The sequence below is a fragment of the Vigna unguiculata genome, chromosome 1, assembly GCF_004118075.2.
Source record: "Vigna unguiculata cultivar IT97K-499-35 chromosome 1, ASM411807v1, whole genome shotgun sequence".
NCBI lineage: Eukaryota > Viridiplantae > Streptophyta > Magnoliopsida > Fabales > Fabaceae > Vigna > Vigna unguiculata.
In genome coordinates this window covers 21,703,227-21,723,349 of record NC_040279.1, presented here as the reverse complement: position 1 = coordinate 21,723,349, position 20,123 = coordinate 21,703,227, and the positions used below count along the sequence as shown (strand labels likewise).

General features: G+C 29.3%; 1 protein-coding gene across 1 annotated transcript; it reads right to left on the bottom strand.

Moving 5' to 3' along the window:
• Positions 1–8,557: 8,557 nt before the first annotated feature.
• On the bottom strand, positions 8,558–12,737 carry LOC114163503 (B3 domain-containing transcription factor FUS3-like). Its single transcript, XM_028047812.1, has 6 exons — positions 11,498–12,737; positions 9,916–10,005; positions 9,693–9,793; positions 9,482–9,528; positions 9,291–9,367; positions 8,558–9,017 (listed from the first exon to the last, which is right to left on the bottom strand). The coding sequence occupies exons 1-6, from the start codon at positions 11,945–11,947 to the stop codon at positions 8,733–8,735; spliced, it is 1,050 nt and encodes a 349-aa protein (XP_027903613.1). The 5' UTR covers positions 11,948–12,737; the 3' UTR covers positions 8,558–8,732.
• Positions 12,738–20,123: the final 7,386 nt, after the last annotated feature.

The window sequence follows — 20,123 nt, the reverse complement described above, 5'->3', positions numbered from 1 at the left end:
TAATATGGTGTGCCAAAGGATATACTGAGTTTCAGCTTGGTATCAATCGAAGTAGCAGAAGGATTGCAAGAAGTCCTGCCTGCGCGTGCAATGATGTCACTAACATTGGTGCTCTGAGTAAGGAACAAGCCACTTGCATGTCTTGTCACAGCAATCATGAGAAAATAACTCAAAGGGCCAAGATCCTTCATAGCAAATTCAGAGACATGGAGTGTCATGATAGATTTGCGAAGGTCATGAGAGAAGGTGATGAGAATGATGTCATCAACATAGAGGAGGATGTATGCCATGTCAGAACCATGTCGGTAGATGAAGAGAGAGTGATCAGAAACACTATGCTGGAACCCAACGGTTGAAACATAGTCAGCAAACGCTGATACCAAACACTAGGCTCTTGCTTAAGACCATAAAGAGATTTTTTGAAGTGACAAACGTGATCAGGGTGAAGAGGATCACAGAAATCGAACGGTTGATGCATGTACACAATCTCATGTAGACCACTATGGAGAAAGGCATTTTGAACATCCAACTAATGAATGAACCAGGATTTGGAAAGAGTAATGGTGAGAACCATGTGAATGGTTGCAGATTTCACCATAGGACTAAACATCTCATCATAATCTACACCTACAATTTGAGACCTATCATCACCTACAACACGAGCTTTGTAACACTCAAAAAAACCATTAGATTTCTTTTTATGTCTAAAAATCCACATATAGCAAATGATATTAACTCACAAGGTCATGGAATCAAATCCCACGTATTATTTTAAATTAGAGCATCAAATTCAGACTGCATAACATATTTTCAATTAAAATCCGATAAAGCAAGGATGAAACTTTTGGAAAGATGTGATATTATAGGGAAATTATTTCTAATTGGCTTAATTAGTGGAGAATAATATATTTTCTATCGGTTAATGAGGATTTTTTTTTATTGACTCTACTTAAGTTTAATCATTATGTTTTAGTTCTAGTTTTGGTACTTAAGTTTAATCTATTTGTATTAGATGTCAGAATGAAGACGTGTTGAGGGAAGTTTCCCACAAGTATTATTCATAGTGATTGCTGAATTTATATACGATTTCATCTGTGTGACAAAATTCTCATGACTAGACATATCAAATTTCAACTCTTCGTGAGCATTGTCCATTCTTCGAGCTCAAATAGACAGTTGATTTGACACTTAAATCTATTTGTTAGTTGCCTTGAATTCAAATATTAAATTTCCAATTCTTAATAGCCGTATCCATAGAAAGTTTGTGATCGGAAGTGCAATTTTCTCGTTGGTGCAGTATACACATTGAAAGTCACAAATGCTTCAAACACCAATTCAGAAGTTGAACATGTAAGGAACATAGTTGATGGAGAGTAGCACCAGTGTTAACAAAAACAAGAATAGTAGTTGAGGGTCAATTTATGTTCGCTCTAAACTCTAATATTATACTAGCTTTGAAGCTTAGCCAAGTATTTCAAATTAGACAATGTTCATTTGACTGTGTTTGATTAGTATAGGTACTCAATACATCTATTATAGTTTTTAGCCTTTGTTTTCTATTTGCTTTATTATTTAAGAAAATATGGATATGTACGGAGTAAACAATGTTACGTGTCTCATATCCTTTATGGATATTAGTAATATTATTATTAGGCTTAAATACATTTTTTGTCCTCATTTTCGTAGTGTTTGTTGCGGATGGTCCTCATTTTGACAAAATGTTTAAAATGGTCCTCATTTTCGCAATTCATGTTTTATTTGGTCCTTTTCTGTAACGTCGTTTAAATCATTAACGGAGCATTGTACAGGTGGCATGGTTTGTATTAGGGTGTGTTACGTGTACGGTATAAGTGTGGTAATTAGATATTTGGGGATAAATAAGTGAGCTGGGATTTTGGTAAGGAATGTTTGGGCAGTTGGTGAGTTTTGGCAATCTTATTCCTCTATTCCCAATTGATGTTGCTGCAATCTTCTTCTTCCTGTAATCCCATTATATAGGTATGTTACGGTCTCAATCTTCTTCCTTTACCTCTAGTTGTAATCGTTGGAGGCAACCGTGTTGTATCACTTCGTGCACTGTTGGTAATTCAATGAGAAATGAATTAATCCCGATTTGTAGCTGCAGAGAGATGGCAGCTATGAGGATGGCAAGAACTCCAAAGAATATTGGTAGAAAATTTTGGATACAATCTGTTTTTATTGTTATGTTAATAATAAATTGGTTTTAATTTTTGCTTTATTGATTTACAAAGTGGTGGTTCCAATAATGTGGGCTGCAACTTTTTCAAATGGTGGTGTTGATGAAAAGGATGTCATCATCATGACACAAATGAGACAGATTAATGATTTGGAGAAGTCATTGAAGGTCGGTGAGAAGAGACTGCAATTAGTAATAGGGTTCACTTGTGTTGTTATTGTATTATTCGTACTGTTATTGTGTGTAATCTTTTAAAGTCCAATCTGTTTTGTACTATTGTTAAATGAAGAAATGAATTATTTTGATTATATTGATATTAATCCCAACATGTTCAAAATGACATCTTAATCTGAGCATTGAAGTAAGTGATATTGATCTAAGCTTGGGAAAAATTAAATTGATCTAAGTCTGGAAGAAGTTAAATTCATAACATTAATTCATCCTCATCAAAATGCACTACATCAATGTTTGGCAAAAGTGAAATTGAACGAAGTTTAAGGAAAGTCAAAATGCAGTACATCAATAATGAATTCTACATCAGAAATTCCAAAAAATAACTAAGACGTTTGTAGCTGCTATCATGGCCTCCTCCTAATCTGTAATTTCATCCTAAACTACTGAGATGGTTCTTCTGGTGTTGGTAGTGGTGCTGCAAGAAAGAAGAAGATTGGGATCGTAACATTCCTATATAATGGGATTGCAGGAAGAAGAAGATTGCAGCAACACCAATTGGTAATGGAGGAACAAGATTGTCAAAACTCCCCAACTACCCAAACATTTCTTACCAAAACCCTAGCTCACTTATTTATCCCCAACTATCTAATTACCACACATGTACAGTACACGTAACACACCCTAATACAAACTGTGCCACCTGTATAATGCTTCGTTAATGATTTAAACGGCGTTACAAAAAATGACCAAATAAAATACGAATTGCGAAAATGAGGACCATTTTAAACATTCGGTAAAAATGAGGACCATTTTAAACATTGTGTCAAAATGAGGACCATCCGCAACAAACATTACGAAAATGAGGATCAAAAAGGTATTTAAGCCTTATTATTACGATAAAAAAATGTTAAATGAAATAGATAATTTAATTATTTATTATAAAATTGACGAGAAATAATCAATAATTGAAAATTTTAAAATTTTAAATAATTTGTGGCGTTTCTAAATTTTTAATAAGTATTAAATAATAATAAAAATAAAATATAATATATTTTTTGTTGGTTTTTAATCGTTAGAGTATATGATAAAAGATTATAAAAGAAAAATAATTAATTTTGTGATGATTTTTGACAATTAGAATTTTTTTCTTTTTTTCTAGCAAATATACTACTGGTTAAAATTTTCTATCCTAAATTGTTTTTGTCATATGTAATTGTGTTGGTTATTTTAACCGCTAAAAAAGTCATTTGCGATGGTTTTTAACCATTAAATTTATAATTATAATCACTATAAATAACATTTTTTTTAGTGTTTAATAGATGAATTGAGAACAAAGTTGAGGGTGTACTAGATGAAGGCCAAAAGTGATGCATTTTCAGTATTCAAAATGTTTAAAGCTCTAGTAGAGAAGATAGGAAGTGCATCAAGATATTAAGAAGCGATAGTGAAGGAGAGTTCACCTCTCGAGAATTCGAAGCCTTTTGCAAAGTAAGTTTTGCACAAAGCAACAAATTCTACATGAAGTAATTGCCTCGTATATGCCATAACACAATAGCATTGCAAAACAGAGGAATAGAATCATCACTACAAAAAACAATGTGAATTGTAGCATTACTGTCACAATTTATGTCTGTGACGGTTTTGAAAACCATCGCAATTTGTGTCGCCACAAAGTATAATGTGGCGGATTCAAGCGAATCACTGCAACTACTGTCATTTTTTACTTTGTATAAAGTGGCGATTTCCTTAGGTAAATTGTGGCAGTTAAAACCACTATAATTTGTTAAAAAAAATTAAATATATTGAAAATAGTGACACTAAAAACGCCACAATTCACATTATATTACAACATTTATAACTACTACTATTATCATCTGTCATGATTTGAATATTTTATTATTTATTATTATCCCATATATTTATAATTTCACAATTCAATAAAATTCATACTACAAAGTTCTTGGGGAGAAGCAACTTCTAATACGACCTACATACTAAATAAATGTCCAATTAAGAGAGTTATTGGACAAGTCCTTGAAGAAGCATAGTCAGGGGTCAAACCATCTGTGAAGCATCTAAAGATTTTTGGTTGTCTTTGTTACAAATAAATTCCAGATCAACAAAGAAAGAAATTGGATAATAAAGGTGAAGTTATGATTTTCTTGGGTTATAATTCCACTAGATCCTATATAAACTGTATATAATCTTAAGACAAAGCAGGTTATCTTCAGTAGAGATGTTCACTTTGATGAATTAAACTATTGGGAAGGATTAGAGAAAAATTCACCTCAATATACAAAGATGCATGCTGACTCGAATACCGATAATCCAATGATAAATGAAGAAAGAACGAACACAACCAAAATTCCCCAGAATGTCATACCAACAAGAGCATGAAATCCACCTTTAAAGCTGTCAGATTATGCATTGTTCCATGATGATGCAATAACTCAGGAAGGTGATTTGGTGCAATATATGGCTATGTTAGCTTAAATTGTGTAATATGAAAAGAAATAAAAAATAAAAAATAATATGAAATTGAATAGTAAAAGGCAATTTAGTATGAAATCATGGGTTGGTGGGCTGACCTGTCCCGTCCCACTTATGACCCAACTAGTTTGCGGGTTTAAAATCCTACTTTGTATGCCTTAATTGTGTTGATTGATGGACTCATCCGTTACACCAAACCCACTTTATCATTCTTAATGATAAGGCCTTTCATTAAAATCATATAATTGTTGTTTTCATAAAATGAGACAAAATCTTTCATAACTTTATCTAAATAATTATTAGTAAGGACATGGCATCATTAATATAGAGAAATAAATATATGTATAATAATGGTCATTATCGAATAAAGACTAATATATCTTGTTATTAAATTACATACATAGATGGCGAATATGAACATGAATAATAAACTGACTTAAAATTATAATTTGAAAGGAGAATTTTAATGATTAAATTTTGTTTTAGAATTGTGAACAGAAATTTGCATAAAAATATAATAATAATATTCTTAGATTTAAAATTATTATAATAATTAACAAAAAAATGTATTATATTTTAATTTTGCACACCTAATACCTTTTAAGTGTAGTTGGATTATTAATAGGAATATTTAAAATCTTGTAGAATTAAATGATTAATAAGAAAATTCGATTAACTTTTGATATTGAATTTGAGCTCTGTATTAAAAATGTAAAGACCTAAGATAATGAAAAAAACAAAACAATTTCTCAATATCATTATATGTCAAATTAGCAGAACGTGACAATTAAACCATATTTCAAATTTAATTTGGAATTATAAATATGGAAGGAAATGTTGTGTTATTCATCTAAAATATTTTATGTTAATTGGGTATTAAGGAGTGTTAACCTTCATTAATGTCGTTAATGTACGGTTTATTCAGTTTAGTTTCAAAATTATGAAGTCACATACTATATACTAATGAGTGTTTTAATCCTTGAGAAAAAAAAAAGTTTATTTTATTTGATAATTAAATTAAATAATTTAACTTTTATGAAGTAAATTATTTTTCGTGTTAGTGAAATACCATTCTATTATTTTAGCAAAAAATATATATAAATAATATATAATATTTGGACGGAGAAATGACTATTTTTTACTTTCAAATGTTCAAATGAAAAAAACAATTAAAGAAAAAAGAACAATTTTAACTTTGACAAAATACTAAAAGGAACTGAAAAAAATTCATTTGCATCAATATCTCGACTAAAGAGAAACGTTTTAAGAGATTGTTGTCCATGCCATTTGTAAATCAAAAGTTGTCAAAAGTTGAATCATGTTGAATTTGAAAATTTTTCTACCAGTATGTTTTTCTACTTATGTTAAAAAGAATAATATATAAATAAAAAATATAATTAATTTTAATTGAAAACAAATTTTTATTTTTTAAAAAATAATTATAGAAATAAATATAAATTATAAATAAATAAATATGACTATTCAAATGTTTTTTTTTATATTGTGCCCTAATTGTTTTTATTTGTAATTAACAATTTTTAATATGTATATTATTAAACATAGTTTATGACTTTTTAAATCAATATGATTTCTATTAAATAAATAATGCTATTAATTATTTTTTAAATATATATAAATTTTAAATACATGAAACAAAATTGTGTCTTAATCCATATAAAAAAAAGTTAAATATGTTTTCTATTTCTTAATTTTTAGTGAAAATTCTAATTATTTTTCTTTCCAAACTTTGTTCCAATTAATCCTAACTTAAAAAAATGTCTTAATTATTATTGAAAATTATAATTATTCTCCTTTCGAAACTTTGGTCCAATTAATCCTAATTTTAAAAATTTGTGGATTTAATCATTTTAACTAAATTTTGTTAAGTTTATTTAACTTTTCAAATGTGTTTCATGATAGCATTTAAGTTATTTATACCATTTGACATATTTTTGCTTCAATAATATTGAAAAACACATTTGAAATATCAGATAAACTTAACAAAATTTTGTTAAAATGACTAAATTTATATTTTTCTAAAACTGAAAATTAAATTGGTCCAAAATTTAAAAGATAAGCTAATTCTAATTTTTACTTAAAATTAAAAGAAAAAAAATATATTTAATCCTAAAAATAAACTTCTTAACTAACGGAGATATTGCAAATAAATCTCAAACAAACTTCCTATTATTAAAGCCTATCGATGCAATAGTTACTGCAGAGAATAATCAAATCCTTCCAATACAATCATACATACAAAATTTAACCAGAAACAAATGTACATTCTGATATCCAATGAGATACAACCATCCTTAAATGAAATGTTTCTTTATTTTGTTTATATATTACTTATTTTAGTTACAACTTTTAATATCTATTATTTTATATTTTGTATTATTAATTTTATTTTATATCTTATAATATTTTAAGTTAAGTTTAAAATTAAGTAGAAATATATATGCCAGACTTTCGTTATATTAACTTTGGTGTTGGTTAAAAATAAGTAGTTAATTATAAAAAAAATTCAAAAATAAAAATAGAAAAGGAAAACAAATATGTTAGTATTATTTTTTACTTATAATTTTTAATTAATAAAAGAAATATTAAAAATAAGATTATCATAAAAATAAAAGTATAATAAAATAGATAAATAAATATGAACATAATTTTTTTTTTCAACGTTTGAGTTTGTTAATTAGAAGACATACAAATAGTTTTAAATGCAATGATTTATAATCATTTTATAAAACATTAAACTAAAAAGAATAATTGCCTATTCAATTTAGTATGCGGTCTTCAAATGTTAACTAACACTTGAAAATGTAATTATATCTAGTACTCAAACAACAAAAAAACTCATTCTCTATTGTTCTACAGTTGTCATACATATAAAATGTTAACTAACAATGATATTTGAACACTCATAAAAATTTGATGTAGATCTTGCATTTATTACTTTGTTCCTAATTTCTTTTCTTCACAAATATTATAGAAGTTTATTTTTTTCAATGATAATTTATTACCTTAAGAAAGAATTGTTAAATAGCAGTGAAGATCAAACTATCATTTTTTTCATTATTAAAATGTTGTGTATGATAGGTTCTATGGTATTGTGTGTGCAAACTTTATTGAATCTATTAAGCTTTATTTGATAGGATTGGTTTGAGAATTCTGACTCATAAAACTATTATTTTTTATTGAATGGATAAGCTCATAAAACTATTATGTTGGTTGTATGATAACTATACTTATTGCTATTAACAAGGATGTTAGAAAAATTTGAATTGATACTCACCGAGACCCTTCAAAAATCTACCAGAGTATATGTTTCTTCAAGGATTTATCTTGCAAAAGTTTCAAAGTATATGTTTCTTGAAGGATTTATCTTGCAAAAGTTTCAAAGTACGTTTATTAGCCGTATATACGAAAACGGGTATGAGATTTGAAACATCTACTTCATCAACAACATAACAACATATAATAATACACTGTTCCTTACTTCAAATCTTTTCTTCTGTTTATTTGCAGCAGTTTCTTGACCGGGCTATTGAATAACCGATCATTTCCCAGAAACTAAAATAAGAGACATCTAATAGCAAGCATATAACTTAATTTTGACAGCAATTATGAATTTTGGAGATAATTTATATATAGATGTACGAAATAAATATAAGAAATTAATATATCAGAGCAGTCTCAGTTAAGAGAGAGGAACACAAAACATGCTCACTCACTACTCTTTTATTCAAGTAAAATCCTCTCATGTTCATTAGTGGACAAAAGAAAAGCATTTTAGTACCTTACAGATTCTTCTAACTGGTCATAGTAGTACCATGTTAATTAGTTTGTTTTTTTGTGGTTGTGCCGTGCTTTAATAGAAGTCATCAAGGGACAAATTTTCAACAGAACCGAAGGTTTCAACCGGTCCAATCCTTGAAAAATTCGTCATTGATCCTCCCAAAAAGTCAAGTGGGGAGTCATTTGAGATAGTAGTTTCATATATGAATGACATGCCAGCATCATTCACTGCAGGATAGCTTATGTTGAAACATCCTGGTTTGTTCACCTCCAAGTCACTCGGGAACATCTCGTTCACTGTCTCACTACTTTGTCCCACAAATTCATCTTCTTCCCAAGCTTTTTTCGCATTAATAACCTGCATAAATATAATGCATAAGGGGAAGAAGAAAAAAAAAATATAAATGTTACAGTTATAAAATTTCATGAATCCACTCCCAGAATAAATTTAAATAAAATTAATTGCATAAATAAAATAGTATTATAACTTTTTCAAACGAGTCAAAGATATCATAATATACTATTTAAAGGGTTTCATTTTGTACTTTTAAGTACGAACTTTATTCTCGTTCCTTATGTATATTTTATGCGGCAGAATGAATAATATAGAAATTTTGTTGGCGGCACGTACATATTTATTGTTTTCATTCTGTTGATAAATCATAATGGTATCGCCAGATCGAAGGCCATGTGTGCTGACAAAATCTCCTGAAAATATTAGACACAACAATATTATTATTATTATTTCATTACTATAAAACTCAAAAATTTATCTGTTCTGGAGACTTGTCAGACAATAATTACTATGAATAGAAACTTTACCGGTATTTTCAAGTACGTACATCCTGCTATTGTTGTTAGGCCAAAACCTGCATTGTTCAAATACAAATACAATGAACTATGAATTTGAATGGTTAGTAACAATTAATTAAAAAATAACCTTAAATTACATATTCAACAACCAGAACCAATGTCGTAAAATAATGTCTTTAGTTTATTTTCTGACATTTCTATATATGTATATGTTGCAGACCTGTACTTGAAATTCCACACACGAGTACCATCTTTGTCTTCCATGTCCATAAAAATTCCTTCTTTTGATTCCAGTGGTGGGAGGAAAGTCTCTGCTGCTTTCTGCAAGTGACAATTTCTTTCCCAATTATTTTAGTCATTAATATTCTAAGGTCATGGTGGAATTAGAAGAGAAGTTGAGACAATAATGAAGTAAAGACAATATTAATGAACATAGACCAAACCTTGGGCAACACCATTCTCCTTAGGGAGCTAACATCACTGTTCTTTAACTCCTTTTTGAAAAGGAACCTCAAGTTTCTTTGATCGATTCCCTAGAAACACACAAACCAAATTAGACCATTGTCAATCTCAGGTTAAAGCTATATAGACATTCACCTAAAAGCCACTAAAAGATGGAAAAAACTATAATTAATTGTGAAAGAACATGCAATTCTGGTGTAAGTAAGACATCATAGACACCATGTCCTGTATAAGGACATCAAGTCCATATGCTAATAGTCTGAAAGGCAGAGTACCCAAAGCATTGTCCAGCATGCCTAATATGGATATCTTGAACTACACAATTTCCCAAATATGGAGCCGTCAATATCCACTAATCATAAGTTTTTCTTTTTTTTACCAATATAAAGTAAGAATTTGGTATTCCAAGGAAGGGTATTAATTAATATTGAGACAAATAACAATGTACTATTATGTAGGAGAGCTATAGCTAGCATAGTAACATCTATATTAAAAGTTTCTACAAACAGAAACATAGTCCAATTAATCTCATGATACAACAAATGTTTGCCAAATAAACATATAAGACAAAATAAATTTATTTTGATCCTTTCCCAAATGTGAAACTGATTCATTCCGAACTTATATATATTCATCATGATGTTTGTGATAAAAGCTAGTCCTTTTTTATGTGTGTTTGTATTTTTTTGGTAACATAATCTGTCCAAGGGTTACAATGTTCGCAATGCTATTAGCCCATAAGATCAAAGTATGTTTCACTTGTGTTTATAGACTCCATTTCACTACTCAATTTAGTAAAAAACAAAAAATATGCTTTCACTCTCATTTCATTCTTTATCTTTCTTCACAGAGATTCTTTTCTAAACATCGTTCTTAATATATTCTGTTTCCTTTTGGTCTCTTTTTGGGTGGGGATTTTTTAATATAAAAAACTCAGTTCATTTCTTGACTGCAGTGTCACTTTTGCCCTTCATTCTCACTCTTCCCTTCCCATGTCTCAGTTACCAAATTGAAGATCAAACAAATGATTTGTGCTCTCTTCAAACAAAGAAATAGTACCAATCTCAACTATATATAATTATATAATATAATACATAATAATAATCATAATAATATAATATAATATTTTATATAAGATTATCACAAACTTTGCATTTAGCATTGGAAAAGATTATCACAAAAAATATCATTTAAATAGGCAAAAGGGAATCACGAGACAAACAAACCCAAGATCTAAACAAATCAGCAAGAAGTTGAATAAAACTCCGATGCAATTGTTTTTCAATGTTTTAGAGTTAGAATCGGAGTTCAGTGAAGATAATTGGTGAAAAAATCGGGGGAAAAAAAAGCTTAAAACGAAGTTCCAATTTTAATCGAAAGAAAAAAACACTTAATTTATGAGATCCAAAAATGGGGTAAAAAAATTAGGAGCAAGACAATATCGCGAGGACATAGCAAGGACCCAATTGAGAATGGGGGTATGTATATAAGATAAGATGAGATCTTGAGAATGAAGAATTGGAGAAAAAAAAGAAAAGAAAAAGGAGAAAAGGGGTGACTCACACGTGCGGCGAGCCGGGGAGGAGTGGGGTGTTTAACGGACTGGAGAGAGGAGGGTGGCACGTGCGAGGAGGCGGAAGGAGTTGAAGATGGTAAATTAGGGTGGTGGTGCTTGGAGGGGAGAGCGTTGTCGGAGTGGTGCATCTGGAGAAACAAGGTGGGGGTGGTGGAGGAGGTGGCGACGGTGGATCTTCGCTGCCTGGGCATCCTCTTCTTCCTGTGAACAGTTCCAAGATTGGTAACCGCAGCGACGAGGCCAAGGTGGTTGGCGTCGTGGATCCGAGGCGAGGCGTGAGATTGAGATACGATGGTGGTGGTGGAGTTAACGTTGTTGGTGTTGGCGATGTCTCCTTGGGCGGCGACAAGTCGAAGCTCGGCAGCAACACCTGCCACGAAGGCACAGGCCTCGGTTTTGTGAAGCAGTTTCTCTCGCTGTCGCTGATCCATCATCATTAGCTTAGGGTTTTTTTTTTTTTCTTTTTTTGGTTGATTTAGAGAGACACACACAGTGCTTTTGGTTTTCTGTGACTGTAGTTGTTGGCTCTCTTTCTCTCAGTCTGAGTGTGTGCAGGCAGATATAGATAGATAGGGTCGGGTATGGACGACGCTGGGCAATCACGAAATGGGTGTGGGGTTTGGTGTTAAAGAGATCAATGGTGGACTCTCTTTCACTCTTCTCTTCCCCCTCTCTCTATATTTTTTTTTTCTTTGGAGTTTTTCTATTTTTAGCAAGGATTTTTGTGATTACAGGGTCTGGTTTTTATGACATTTGTTTATCCTGCATTCACGCCTCACCCCATCCTCTCCCCTTGCTTCCTTTTACTTTTACCATAATATAATGAACTCTCTCTCACACTCTCACACTCTCTTTCTTGAGTAGAGTAGAGTAGATGGGTTAATCAGAGTGGTGACCAAATGTGAGGAGCGGATTCATGGATGGTTTTGGTTTTGGCGCTTTGTGGTGTTTTACAATAATGTGGAGGGAGAGAGGAGAGTTAATGAGGGCAATGTGGCTGCGTGTGAATAGGGGGTGGTGCAAACCAGGGTTAAGGGTGATGGGTTTGGTTTGCGCCTAGGGTTTGGTGCTCTTGTGGTGGTGATGGTGGTGGTTAGATAGTGGCCAAGCATGTAGTGACGGATGGATGGTGAAGACACAGGAAACATGGGGCTCGATAACACCCTCCACCTGTTGCAAAAGTTCTGAAAACTTACAACAGAAATCAATGGCGTTTTTCATTTTCTCTTTCTCTTTCTCTTTCTTCAAATCTCTTTCTCTTTCTTTCATCATACAATAAAACCAACCACACCCACCACCACCATTGCATTATCACATACACACTCACACGCATTCATTCATTCACTCTATTCGGAAGGAGGAAGAGTAGCACTGTAGCAGCACCTTCTTCAAAACTAGGGTGCATTGCATGAAACCAGAAGCGAGTGTCGTATACGGTATACTGTGGGGTGCGTTTATATAATGCACCGTGCAGTGGTTCACTGAGAATGCGCCAAGTGGCAGCGAGTGTGACGAGGTGAGCACATGGTGATTTGATTTGAATGGAAGATGGCCTGATGGAAGGGATATGAACCACGTGATTGTTTTTTATTTTTTGCGCCTGTGGGGCGCGCAGCAGAGTATAATTGCGGATTTTGCTGTTCCTTTACTTGTACAGTTGCTTCACTTCTGAGGTCATATGTGGATTCCCAAACTCGCTCAGCACTCCACTTGGACACCATGCAAAGGTTCTTTGAGAAACCAATTAATGATAATATTAACTCCGACTAAGCTTTCTTATTAATACCCTTCTGCTTTTATCTCTTCCCACTTGCCCCAAATCCCTTCCCAAACTTCTTTTAAGGCCATTTTCACTCATCAATTCTGCAGAAGAAACAGCAACGCTCATTCGTTTGACTTTTCCTTCGCCACATACCTACTACCATTTCCGCTATCAACAAAATTTCTCACTGTGACAAACAAACTTATTTTGGATACCTGTGAATACACACTATCCACAACATCGTGAACTAAAACTCTCTCAAGATTCCCATATTTTTTTAAAGTAAAGTAATAAATTATGACCGTTAGATGACTTCTTCTTGCACCAATTTTAAATTAGTTACGAAAAATTAATGCTAGATTTTAATGATTTCAAGTTTTAACACATATATTCTCCCTATGTTTGCTTCTAACTAAATTTCCTCTTCCAAATATAAGTAAGGAAAATCATTTAATTTGTTTCAATTTATTTACTATACTCTTTTTTTTCAGTTGTTTATTCAATGTACATTTGTGTGCCATTGTAAATAATATTTTTCTCTTCAAGTCTATTACATTCAGGATATCATTAAAATTTAAAAATAACAGATAAAAACAAATATTTTTTATTGACAACTAATAGTTGAAAACTGACTCGACTCAATTATTATTTTTCAACTCTATTCTCTCAAATGCGTGCATCCCAATTATTAGAGGGGATCTTAGTCTTCCAATGAGATCATGCTTCCTAAATCTTTTAAAAAATTTATTTAAAATTATACAAATATATGTAGGACATTAATTACTGTAGTGAAAAAAAATATTAGGTAAATTTGTATTTCTTTAATAAAATATAATATTTAATATTAATAAGTAATAAAACATAAAATTAAGTATAATAAAAGATTAATAAATTTATTGAAATATTTTTATGTTCTCTATAATTATGTTTTGAATTTTTCACAAATTCTCATTCTCACATGGTTTCTTTTGTTAGTGAAGAAATAGAAAGTTAGACACAAACTCAATTTTTTTGTATTTCTCATATATTTTATCTCATTATTGAAAATAAGATGGGTAACCCTCTTTTTGTTTAAGTGAAATATTAGTTTAATAAATAATATTTTTTTATCTCATTGAGTTTTTTGTGTATTTATTATTTGATGAATATAGGAAGAAAAGTGATGTACTATTTACTTCTTCCATAATCCTTATTGTGATTTGATTTTCAAAAATTTTTATTTTAATAATTACGTCTCTTAATTTTTTATTAGATTTTGATAAATTAATTTTATTTTTAAACTTTTTTTTAAATAAGTATATAGATAAAGAATAAAAGAATAAATTTACTTGTTAAAAATGATAAAAGAAAAAAATATTCATAACAACACAGATTATATTTTTTTCATATAAAATATAATGCTAAAGATTCAATTGTTGAATTAGAGAGACATTGACATTTTTAAAATTCAAATAATTACAGGTGGTGTAAGTAAGGAGTTTGATATTAACTCTTTGAAACGTATATAAAGTTTGAGTATATTATTTTGATCTCAATCTGTCACTAATAATCATGCAAATGAAAGTTATAAGAATATTGGATGACACCTAACATTGAACAAGTGATTGTTTAAGTTGAGAATTGTAATTATTAACTATTTAATTATTTAAAATGTATTAGTTTTTCTCTTTAAAATTTAATGTCTCTTGTAGTTATAAAATTTACGCAAAAAGTAACGAACTAAATATTCCTAATTGTCTCTCAAGATTCATTCCAATATTTTCTAAAGTAAGATATTATAACTGTTAGATGAGTTCTTCTTACACCAACTTTAAACTAGTGAAGATAAATTAATGCTAGATTCTAAAAGATTTCAATTTTTTACACATACAATCTCCCTGTGTTTTATTTATAACTAAATTTTCTATTCCAAATAAGGAAAATCATTTAATTTGTTTTAAGTGATTTATTATATTTTTTTTCAGTCTTTTATTCAATGTACATTTGTGTGCTATTATATTTTCTTTCTCCATTATCATAAATGATATTTTCTCTTTAGATTTATTAAATTCAGGAAATCATTAATAAAATGAAAGTTATTTTAAAATTTAAAAATAATAGATAAAAACAAATATTTTTTTATTGTCAACTAATAGTTGAAAAGTGATTTAATGATTATTTCCGAACCTTATTCTCTAAAATACGTGCATCGTAATTATTAGAGAGGATCTTAAACCGTATTTGTTTATAAGAATTTATTATTCAAGAGGATGAACTATGATGGATGAAACTTGTTTATTTCTCGAAATTAGACATTATTTATGCAGATAGATTTGAGAAGGAAAAAACTCCTCAACGCATACACATCTACTTAAATGTCCATCTATTTTTTACAATTCCAACTTAACAAATTTTATACTTTTACTTAAATGTCTAGAATTTTTAAATTGAAACTAACCTTCATTTAAGGGAATTTTTGATTTTGCAGCATTGCATGCCTATATTCTATTAAAGTACTTTCAATTAATGTTGTTTGAATTAATTTTTTTTTCTCACCTTATGTACTTATGCAAAAAAACCAAAATAGTTATAAAAAAGTTGTTACTTAAATATGACACCTACAAATTAATAATTAAAATTATTTACAAAAATAATTATTATTATTACTAAACTTTGTGGATAATTAATAATAATAATAATAATAGTAATTATATTAATAATAATAACATTACTAACATAATACTAATATTAAAACTAATAATATTAATAGTAATAATAATAATACTAAAACTAATAATAATTATTATATTTTATTTTGTACTAATTTTAATCATAGGAGTAAAACTGTTATTTAATAATTTTATCTATTAAAATATTATTTTATATCTATCACATCCATCCAATTATTTTGACAAACTTTCAGAAACTTTACCTTCAAATTTCCTTACTCTCCTCCCTTCGTCCATTGAAACAAACAATCTCATTTTTCTTTTTTTATCCCCTCAAATTCAATTCATTTACTCACTCTCCTTCAAATCCATTCTTGAAAGCAAACACAAGCACACCCTTCTTGTTCCAAATCATGGTCCTCCTAAATCTTTAAAAAAATTTAAAATTATATTGTATTATAAAAATTAAATTAGATAGATTTTTATTTATTTTTAATAAACTATAACACGTTAATAAATAATAAAATATAAAATTAAATACAATAAAAGATAAATAAATTTATTGAGATGATGTTTGTTCTTTCTCATCATCTTTTGAATTTCTCACGGATTCTCAGTTTTCTTTCGTTATGAAGAAATTAGGAAGTTAGACACAAACTCATTCTCTCTACATTTTTTTCATATGTTTTATTCTATTATTAAAGATAAAAGGGTATTCTTTTGTCTCTTGAAATTTAAATAAAACTATATTAGTTTAATAAATAGTATTTTTATCTCATGAATTTTTTTTGTTGTATATTTATTATTTTATGAATATAGAAAGAAAATTTATATACTATATGTTTTTTCATGCCTGTTTTTTAATTATGATATGATTATCATAAAATTTTCTTTTAATAATTACATCTCCTAATTTTTTATTAGATTTTGATAAATTATTTTATTCTTCAACTTTTTTAGACAGGTATATAGATAAAGAATATAAAAATAGATATCTGTGAAAATAAAAATAAGACAAATTTTATTTTTTCACATATTTTGAATCATGATACTACATATAGGAAAGATTCAAACAATTAGAAGTAAAGAAGAAGTTTCATAATAACTTTTTGTAACATATATAAATTTATAAATTTTGAGTATATATTATTTTGGTCTTTTCAGATTTTATTTTATGATAAGTCACCGATGTACATGAAAATGAAGGTTATTAGAATATTGGAAGGTAACTATATAAACAAAGATTATTGGAGAATATTGGATAACGCGTAAGATTGAACACAGGGTGTCAGGGTCACAGGGTGATTCTCTTTTAAGTTGAAAATTGTAATTACTAATTATTTAATGATTTAAAGTGTATTCTCCAAACTTTATAATTTGAATGACTTTGCTTGCTGGGCTGGCTTCCTATGATGTGTGAAGAAATTTCCAAAAACTATTTAATGCAGTAATTACTATCCAATTAATGTCAACTATTCTACGCGGAAACTTGAAGCAAATAGTGGTCATTGAATGGTTGTATAGTCATAGAAAAAATGGAAATGTAACTAAATAATTTATTTACTATAATAATATTATTTCCATAATTTATTTTCCTTTACTCATCATGCATGAATAATTACTAACCTTATGAGTTTTTGTATATGAAAGAAATAAACATAAAGTTTTTTATATACATATTGCAAAACTAGTCAGCACATGTAGGGATAGAAACAAAACTTAAAACCATGAGGGATAAAAAAAGAAGAAGAACATAATGGCGTACATTTTTGGTATACTAAACTAAGATTGAAGAGTTAATTTTATGTTAATCATAGGTTATTTATACATTAATTAAGTGTATTCATTAACTTAATTTAGATATTAGTGTTGTTCTTATGTTGACAATGCATGTAATAATTACTTTTGTATTGTCATTCTCTTGTATTCTATTAATTAAAACTTATTTAATTCTTTTTTGACTAAAATTCTATACTAATAAATAAGATCAAATTCTTGTGTAATTGAATGAATGGAATATAAATTGAATGAATGGAATACAAATTCTCTAGCCTCTTATGAGTTTATAGATTCACCAAAACCCTAGTACCTTATTTTAAATTAATACATCACTTGAATCCTTAAAAGTTTCGATCATATCACCCAACTCACCTAAGTAGTTATTAAAATCTAACTCAATAATCTTTAAGAAATAAAAACAACAATAAGAAAAATTTCACCCCATTAATAATTTTTATTTCCACGTCAAAATCATATATATTTTCATTGACAAGAAAAACAATTTTTTATACAACTTGCACCCAGATTCAAGAGAAGAGAATGACAAAAAATACAAAAAAAAAATGTAATAAACTCATACAATTAGAAAGAAACGCAAGGAAATGAAATAAAAGTGGAACTATACAAGAAAATTTTGGTCTCTAAATAAGCATTGCATATGAAGATATGTTCAACAAAATAATGTTCAAAGCAAAGTGATTTATATTTTCAATCATTATTATATGACACATATTTTCACGGGTCACAACATCTTGTCTAAAATGATGCAAATATTACTCGTCTTTGTTTTTGTTTTGAACAATCATCTTTAAAAGAATTTCTGAGGCAAATGACTGTGAATGACATTTCAACAGAGTATATAGGCTAGTCATATAATAATAGAAAATCAAATTGGCCAATTAGCTAGGCATATGCACGAAATTGTACAAGAGTTGCTCCTTCTCCAAACAATGTAAGTATCACGTCATTTGGTATGGTACACATTAAAGGATTGTAAGAATTTGCACTTGTGATTCTAGCATATATATATATATATTCCTATGTAAAGTGGTGGGCTCAATTTGATGCTTTCAAGGCAAGTCCGGAAGAAGTTCGTAAATGGTTTGTAACAAATTTAGAATTTCTGAAATTAGTAGATCCAGAAACTTCCCAATTCCTCAACCAGAAAGTACAAATCACTGTTGCCTTAGCAGTTTCAAAATCTAAAGAAAGTTTTGTAGAAAATCTGCAGAATATTCTCAAGCTATTGAAAGAGGATGAAGGAACTTCCTCGAAGAAATCATTACCAAGCTCTTCAGCTTCGGCAGCCTCTTCAGATGACATATTTCAGAATGAAGATGACTGTTTCAAAATCAATCTGGCAGAAGATTAATAACCGACACTGTAACCACAATTACAGTCATGATACCGGTACTGTTGAAACAGTAAAATTTATGGTTATAAAAGGAGTGCTCGACCATGTTGTGAGACACCCTTTATTAAAGCATTGTTCCCTTTAGAGATATCTGAAGAAGGAATCTCGACCAAGCATAATGGTAAATCTATAATATTTAGATTTATTAGAAAACCCATCATCAAACAAATCAATCTTATTCAACAAAAATCAAATCAAATCAATTTTTTAAAAGAAGAAATTTCTTTTAAAAATATTGATTCCCAATTAAGCTTGCCCCAAATTCAACAAAAAATCAAAAGAGTGCTCCATTCAATTGAGTCAACCATTTGTTCTGACCTACCAAATAACTTTTGGTCTAGGAAAAAATATATAGTTGACTTATCCTATGAACAAGATTTCAGAGACACTCAAATACCAACTAAAGCTAGACCAATCCAAATGAATGAAGAACTTCTTCTCCATTGTCAAACAGAGATCAAAGATCTTTTAAATAAAAAACTCATAAGACCAAGCAAGAGCCCTTGGTCCTGTGCAGCTTTTTATGTCAACAAACAAGCTGAACAAGAAAGGGGTACTCCAAGGTTAGTTATTAACTATAAACCCCTAAATCAAGCCCTAAAATGGATTAGATATCCTATTCCAAACAAAAAAGATCTTCTTAATAGGCTCCATTATGCTAAAATCTTTTCTAAATTTGACGTGAAGTCTGGATTTTGGCAAATACAAATCCAAGAAAAAGATCGAGACAAAACTGCATTTACTGTTCCTTTTGGGCAATAGAGTGGAACGTTATGCCATTTGGACTTAAAAATGCACCATCTGAATTTCAAAAAATAATGAATGATATCTTCAATTCGTACTCCAATTTCACAATTGTTTACATTGATGATGTGTTAATATTTTCTCAATCCATAGATCACCATTTTAAGCATGTTAATATCTTTATTAACATTATTCAACATAATGGCTTAGCTGTATCTAAATCAAAGATCAACCTTTTCCAAACAAAAATTCGTTTTCTTGGTCAC